Source organism: Galeopterus variegatus, unplaced genomic scaffold, assembly GCF_000696425.1.
Source record: "Galeopterus variegatus unplaced genomic scaffold, G_variegatus-3.0.2 Scaffold1571, whole genome shotgun sequence".
Classification (NCBI taxonomy): Eukaryota; Metazoa; Chordata; class Mammalia; order Dermoptera; family Cynocephalidae; genus Galeopterus; species Galeopterus variegatus.
The window spans coordinates 104,667-112,392 of NW_007727682.1; the positions used below are offsets into that span (position 1 = coordinate 104,667).

At 54.3% G+C, this 7,726-nt stretch overlaps 2 protein-coding genes across 2 annotated transcripts in view; one reads left to right on the top strand and one right to left on the bottom strand.

Annotated features, from left to right (window-relative positions):
* The window catches only part of SFTPB (surfactant protein B), an 8,637-nt gene extending 5,214 nt beyond the window's left edge, over positions 1-3,423 (top strand). Inside the window, exons 7-10 of the mRNA XM_008577731.1 lie at positions 1,392-1,575; positions 1,724-1,884; positions 2,773-2,853; positions 3,367-3,423. Of these exons, the coding sequence (XP_008575953.1) occupies positions 1,392-1,575; positions 1,724-1,884; positions 2,773-2,853; positions 3,367-3,423 (483 nt within the window). The remainder of the gene's footprint in view (positions 1-1,391; positions 1,576-1,723; positions 1,885-2,772; positions 2,854-3,366) is intronic.
* An 80-nt stretch (positions 3,424-3,503) lies between these two features.
* The window catches only part of USP39 (ubiquitin specific peptidase 39), a 54,231-nt gene continuing 50,008 nt past the window's right edge, over positions 3,504-7,726 (bottom strand). The window contains exon 13 of the mRNA XM_008577749.1: positions 3,504-3,572. Coding sequence (XP_008575971.1) covers positions 3,504-3,572 — 69 coding nt within the window. The remainder of the gene's footprint in view (positions 3,573-7,726) is intronic.

A 7,726-nucleotide genomic window follows, 5' to 3' on the forward strand; every position in this document is an offset into this window, starting at 1 on the left:
ACCCCCTCCAGCTGAGATGATGAAACTTAAGAAGAAACAGGTTTGAGCAGAAGAGCAGAGCTAGTGCAGGGGAGAGGGGTGTTGAGCAGGCAGCTGAGTACCAAGCCTGGGGGAAGGTCGGGGGCAGTTATCAGTCTGGGAGTCACTGGCTATGGACTAGATTGAAACCCAGGGAATGGGTGAGACAGCCAGGACGGAGTGTGGACAGGGTGGGGAAGGAGGCCCAGGCAAGCAATGGGAAACAGCAGCCTAAGAGCCGGAGCAGGAGCAGCCAGGGAAGCCACGGGGGGAAGCCATGGCGTGGTGTCACAGAGGCTGGGAGGAGGAGGTATTTCAAGAAGGGGGCATTCACCTGGGCTGAAAGCTGCTGAGAGATCAAGCAAGGTAAGACTGGACCAGGGGGTTTGGCAAGAGGGAGGTTATTGGTGACCTTGAGAGCTGTTTTGGAGGAGTGGTGGGGACAGAATACAAACACAGCTGGGGAGAAGGGCTGGGGAGGACGCAAGGCAGCGAGCATCGCCAACTCCTTCGAGAGGGGTTCCAGGGGAGGGGCTGGGAGGGGGAGGGTTTGGGAGGATGGCAGTCATTTGAGCATGTTCACATGTCCAAGGGATTGATTGGTCAGCAGAGGGGGAGGTAAGGACCGTGCAGGGGGAAGCGCTTCGAAGGTGGGGCTGGGGCTGGGACCCCACACACGCTGAGCTGACTGGCCTCTGACAGTGCGAGGACCACTCACCTCTCATCACAGCAGGAGGGGAGGCTGAGTGAGGGCCCCAGTGCACGCAGGTGGGTACGTGGTGCGGTGAAACATAGCCAGCAGGAAGGAGCACACCCCAGAGAAGTCCACTTCCCCACCCCTACCGGCGGCTGCAGGAGAAGCAGAGCGAGGCCAGCCTGGCTCCCTCTGTCCTTGCCCTCCAGCTCAGGGTTGTGTTTGGAATCAGGGTGGGGTGGGGAAACTGATGGCTTCCCCCAGGGGCTCTTAAAAACAAAGACACGAGCCAGAGAGAGGAGCTAATCCCCCTGTGGGAAAGTAGGGCACGCCCTGGGTCAGGAGGAAGAAGACACAGCAGGGGGTCCGGCTCTGGCCCCGGCTACTATGTGGCCCTGGTGAGGCCCACCTCTCTGGGCTGGCCTCGTCCCTTTCAGCAGGTCTAGAGCCTCTGGAGTCAGACCTGGATCTGCTGCCGCTTCTGCACTCACTTAGAGATTCAGGGTGATCCTCCAAGTCCCCTGCACTCTTTGATCCTCAGTGTCCTCATCTGTAAACGATGTAACTCTCCCTCCTGGAAGGGACAAGGGCATGTGTACCAAGTGCCCTGCTGGTGCTGAGCACAGAGTAGTGCCTTGCCAAGGGAGGTCCCACGCTGCCCTCTCTCCGCCTGCCCCAGGGTGTGCTGGCCGTGGCTGTGGCCCAGGTGTGCCACGTGGTACCCCTGGTGGTGGGTGGCATCTGCCAGTGCCTGGCCGAGCGCTACACCGTCATCCTGCTAGACGCGCTGCTGGGCCGCGTTGTGCCCCAGCTGGTGTGCGGCCTCATCCTGCGCTGCTCCAGCCAGGACGGTGCCGTCCCAGGTGAGCCTGCTGCCCACCCCACTCGCTGCGTGCTCTCCTCCTCCCCCGCATGGCCCCGCACCACCCTCTCCTCCGTGGTCCCCTGCCATGCCCTAGGGAGGTCAGGAACCAGCACCTCTGCAGGCGGCTCCCACTGTTTTCTCTCTAGCACTCACTGCCCTGCAGTCGCTGCCAGGAGATTGGCTGTCACAAGACAAGGAGTGTCGCCTCTGCATGTCTATGGCCACGCAGGCCGGGAATAGCAGCGAAAAGGCTACGCCACAGGCCATGCGCCAGGCCTGCCTCGGCTCCTCGCTGGACAAGCAGAAGGTGCGGGCGGGCACACAGGGGACTCAGGACCCAGGCCTGCCCACGGTTGAGGGTCCAGCCCAAGAAAGGCTTCACAGCCAGAGACACACAGGGTGCGGGCCAGCTGATAGTGGGGCTGTGACTGAGGGCAAAACCTGCTAAGAGTTGGGTGTTGCCTCTGGCTGGACAAAGGCGGCAGGCTCTGGAGGAGCAGCAGGCCTCCCTCATGGGTCAAGCATGCACGAGGCGAGTCCTCTTGGGCCCGGTTATCTCCCAGGAGCTGAGTAACACCAGGGCCAGTTCTAGAAGGGCAAGGGCCCAGCCTTCTCCCGAGGGTCCCGGTTCTGCTGCTGCTACTGACCCTCTTGAGGTGTGACTCAGGACAAGCCCCTCTGCAGAAGGAGAGGGCTGGGCTTGAGGGTCCTGGAGCCCCTGCCAATACTCAGTCGATGACAGTAAATTTCCTCCTTAAAGCAGGATGGCGTGCTGAGGCAAGCGGGCCTCTCCTCCCACGGTGCTCCCTGCTCAGTAACTTCCAGGGCTCTTCCCTGCACATCACATCAGGTCACAAACACCAGATGAACTTAAAGATTCCTTCTGGAACTGAAATTTAGAAGGAGGGGGAGGTGGTGGCTAAGATTCTACCTCTCTGCCTGAGTTTTAAGTCCCCCCATCTCCAATGTCATTGGCTTTTCTGACAGAAACCCTCCGTTTCAGCCCGCTCTGGCTTATTCAGGGTTTTACTTGTAGCCAGAGCTGTTCAGTGGGGGCTGATGGCTGGACCTAGACCCCGAGTCAGAAGGAAGCCGTGGAGGGATCCAGAGATGTGGAGAGGGCCTGGGCTGCGAGGCAGGAGGGTCCTGAGATGGGCCTGGGTCTATCCACAGCTGTGTCTGTCTCTTTCCTCAGTGTGAGCAATTTGTGGCGCAGCACATGCCCCAGCTACTGACCCTGGTGTCCAGGGGCTGGGATGCCCCTACCACCTGCCAGGTATACCCACCTCTCCCAGCGGGTCCTAGGACTTCCCTCAGCTCCTAGAGCCCCCAGTCTGTCTGGCCCATGATCCTCAGAGGCCCCATTCCCCTGAGTCCAGGGTAGTTCAGGTGCACAGGCCCAGGACTGGGAGATGCCCCGGCTGTTTTCATATAGAAAAGGCCATCTCAGAGGACTACAGGAAAAGCCACAACAGAATGGAGAAGGGGGAGCATGGAAAGGGAGAGACAGACTTAAGGAGTGTGGTCTGATGCCCATCAAGGGATGAAGCTGTGCTCATTGACAGTGTGTGCCCGGCGGGTGGGGGTAAAATGTGGGTGTTCAGGGTGAGTAGCCACCTCCTCAGGTTCTAAACCCCAAAGGCCCATGGCTCAGTGGCCTGAGGAGTCTACAAGTTCACCAAGAGTACCCACTAGGCAGCAGGTGGAGTGACAGCTGCCCCTTCCCAGAGGAGCCTCCATGCCCCCTCAGAGCTGGGGGTCCCCGGCCCTAACATTGTCCCTGTGGCAGGCCCTAGGGGCATGTGCAACCACCGTCAGCCCTCTCCAGTGTATCCCCCACTTCTGACGAGAACTCAGCTGTCCAGGTGAGTCCAGGCCCTTAACGAGGGGGAGGGGAGAGGACGGGAGGGGGCAGGTCCTGGCCCATCAGGGCGGGAGGCCCTTCTGTTCCCCACGTAGGAAGAGGCGGCCACTCTTGCTGGCTGCTCCGTCCCCCTTAGGGGGAGGGGAGAGGACGGGAGGGGGCAGGTCCTGGCCCATCAGGGCGAGAGGCCCTTCTGTTCCCCACGTAGGAAGAGGCGGCCACTCTTGCTGGCTGCTCCGTCCCCCTCTCACATTCACAGCTCGGGGCTCCTGAGGGCCTCTAGCAGCACTATCAGGAAAACACCCCTTCTCAGACCCTGGTCACTCCCCTCCCCTCAGAATCCCTGTCACCCTCAGTGCCAGGCCCAACTTCCAGCTCCTCTCGCCCTGTGCCAGCCCCCGGGTGAGACTAAGCACCTGCCTGAGGCCTCCCCTCACAGCTCGCCCTCGCTGACCTTCACGACTTGGTGTGTTCAGACCACGGCCAAGCTTTCCTGGAACTCAGGGGAAATCACACTTGCTGCCCGAAGCTATCACCCCCTCAGCCGGGAACTCCGCTGTCATGACACATTTCTCTCTCTCTGACTGTCATTTTCTAAGTCAGAGGTAGCACCTTAGGATGGAGGGTGGGTCAGATGCAGCCTGTGACCAGGTGCCTGGGGGACAGGAAATGACCCTGAAAGGGAAAGACACAGCAACAGTGTGCTTAAAGTGATTTTGAGAGCAAACGTGGCTCACTTTACAACTCTGTTCAGAGCCAACCCCTAACATGATGGTCATTTATTCATGTGTTCACTCATTTTCAAAAAATGTAATGAGTGCCTGAGGCCAGGCCACATCCTAGAGGCAAGAGCTGCAGCTGAGAGTAAAACGTGGGACCCCTGCCCTCCTGGAGCTCACACCCAGGTCCACCTCTTCAGCCCCGCTCCTGAAACCCCTGTTGGGGGTGGTAGGGAGGGGCTGTTTGCCCCAACTCAGACCTATCCCCCAGGGATGAGTTTAATGTGTCCCTCCCCCACAGATGACAGCTGGGGACCGGGGATGGGAGAGCCATGCAGGCCTGGGCAGTCATCTTTCCCCAGCTCCCAGAGCTCCCTTCCTTCCCTGTTGAAACAGGAAGAGCAGTGGGTTGGCTCGGGAGGCCTGGCTCCAGTCCCAGCTCTGCCATCAACTGGCTGTGGGTCCCCAGACAAGCTACGCAGCCCCTCTCTGGCTCTTTTTCCTCAGCTGCAGAGCAGGAGGAGCCGAATGGGATGGGAACTCGAGCTCTTGAGGCTGCTCTCAGGCCCCCTGACCCTGCCAGCTGCCCACACTTGCTCTCTCCACTCCTTTCCCCAAAAGAACCTTACACTGATGGCCACAAGCCCTAGGCTGTGCTCTCAGTCCTGTGCCAGGCTTGTCTGTTCCACAGACACAGATGTAACCACAGCGCGGCACCAGAGCCACTTTGGTCCTCTCGGGTGTGAGGCGCACCCAGGGCGGTATCCTGCAGAGGAGATCTGCAGAGGGGCGGGCAGCCTTCACCCCCAGCTCACACAGCCTCCCACAGGCTGGGCTGAAGACCATGGCTCCAAGAGGACAGCAGGACACAAGCTGGACCACCTCACCGACCCCCATGTGCTCAAGAGACTGCCTTTTATAGTTATTTGCTAACACTCCTATGAAAGAATAAAAGATGGGAACATAAAGCACTCTAAAAGACAGATACATGAAATTTTGAAATTAAGCTTTTTCCAAAAATCAGGAAATCCCTGGCATGGTCAAGTGTGGACACTGTGTGCTCCAGCAGGATAGCAAGTTGACTGGGCAGATTTTCATATCTGAAATGTTTGGCCGCTTGAGAGCTGTCATTTTGTTAAGATACGAAGAGGAGTTTTCATTTTATCTTTTTGTAAGGTGAACTTCCAACTTCCATTCGAAATTCCAAGGATGATTCTATATATCTCATTTCTGCTCTCATTTATCTCCTGACACCTCAGTTAGGGCTGTGCATGCTAAAAATCAGTTCAAAACTCAGAAACTACAGACAAAAAAAGAGTGGAAATCATCCACAACCCCACCCATCGCAGGAGAGAGCTATAGCAGGATGTATGTGTTGACACTGAACTTGGGACGTTTTCAGTCCTTCTCCCCACCCTCTGGCTCCACACCTCCACCATTCAGGCACCAGGAAAAGCTTCCTGTGCAACCTGCTCTTGAGCTGGGGATGAGACGCACAAAACCTTGGCCTCTGAATTGGAGCTCTTAAATAGACTTTTCTAAGTCTATAGCAGACTACTGTCTTGAAAGCTATTGTTTCAATGACAAAACCCAGGTCTCTACGAGAAAAGAGTGTTTTAATTAAAAAATAAAAATAAAAAGCTTGATTGGGAAGATGAAGAGCCAAAGCTTGAAGAAGGGGAGGCATTGACAATTTATCCCCCAAACAAGAGTGGGAATGAGTGCCTGATAATGGCAGAGAAGGTGTCACTCAAAAAGAGATCAAGAGTTGACAAGCTGGTAGGAGGAGATTTGGCAGGAAGGGGCTACACCTGAGACTCAGAGGGTGCCTGAGAAGTGCCCCACACCCTGCGCCCCCCAGAGGAAGGTGGGGGAAGAGGAGCTCCAGGAGAAAGCCGGGCCCAAGAGGAGGGGATTTGTTCTTTCACTTTCCAGGGTGCAGGCTTCTAAGGGAAGCCTGCCTCCAACATGACATCAGAAAGGGTGAGGAGCATGGCCTTCAGGAGGGGGCTCAGCAGACAGGATGATATCCCATAGCCCAAGAAGCAGTCAGAATTGGCTCTGGACAAGATGGCGGCCCCATAAGAGCCCAAGGTTGGGGACAAAGCAGTAACAGCAGATTTCACCATCTTGAGATGAGCAGAAATCAGACATGTGTACCAATGCTGGTGCAGGAAAGTGGTGACCAGGCAAGACAAGTGATGTGTCAGTGGAGACCTGGAGGACCAGGGAGAGCACAGTCTCTGACACCTCTCCTCACAGGGCAATCTGTAAATCATTCCCAGGGAAAAGGGAAGGATTCCCAAGGGAGGCTGAATATTCAACAAGAAGGGCTGAGTTACTTTCAAATGGAAATAGTACAGTTTGAGGGCTCATGAGCCAAAATAAGTTTTGTGGGTTTTTTTATCGAAACATCAATTGTACACATCTGTGGGGTACAGCGTTGAATATCAATACCTGTGTACATTATGTGATGCTCAAATCAGGATATTTAGTACATTCAGCATTACATAATATAATCATTTTTTGTGGCCCTTTATCAATTTCTGACTAACCGTCTCCCCCTCCCCCTTTCCCACCTCTGGTGACCTCAGTTACATTCTCTCCTTTTGAAAGATCAATGAATTATTGTGATTGCTGTTATTTCTTTTTTTTTTCGCTCCCACTTAGGAGGACATGCAGTATTTCTTTCTGTGCCTGGCTTATTTCACTTAATTTTCTCTGAGTTCATCCATGTTGCTGCAAATGACAGAATTTCATTCTTTCTATGGTATAGTAATATTCCATTGTGTATATATGCCACATTTTTCTTATTCAGACATTTGTTGATGGACATTTATGTTGGTTCCAACTCTTGGCTATTGTAAATAGTGCTGCGATAAACATGGGAGTACAGGTATCTATCCCTTCAACATGATGATTTCCATTCCTCTGGGTATACACCCAGCATTGGGATTGCTGGATTATATGGCAGACCTATCTGCAGTTGTTTGGGGAACCTACTGTTTTCCATAATAACTGCTAATTTACAGTCCCAGCAACAGTGTAGGAAGGTTCCCTTTTCTCCATATCCTTGGCAACATTTGTTATTCTCTGTCTTCCAAAATGAGTTGTTACAAATAAAGACAGTTACATTTATGTCTCCCTGATGAATGACTGAAAATCTAAATCCACAACACAATCATTATTAACACTTTATTAGATATCATACCAAACCTTTCTGTGCACATATACAAAAATAGATACAGCAGCTTTGCAAAAATGGGAACATCCCACACATGCTGCTTTGTAGCCTGATCGTTCATTTAACAATAACCTTTCCAGGTCGATAAATACAGGCATCTACCATCATTGCTAATCATCACGACTTTTTTTTTTTTGTTAACAAACTCTTTCCTTTTTTTTTTTTGTCTTTTTTCCGTGTCCGGCAACAGATCGCAACCCTCAGTGTTGCCCCCGTACCGGACCGGGGACCGGCGACGAGATCGCAAGCCTCGGCGTTGCTCCCGCGCCTTGCTCAGCCAGTGAGCGGGAGCCGGTCTGTACGTGGGATCCGAACCCTCGGA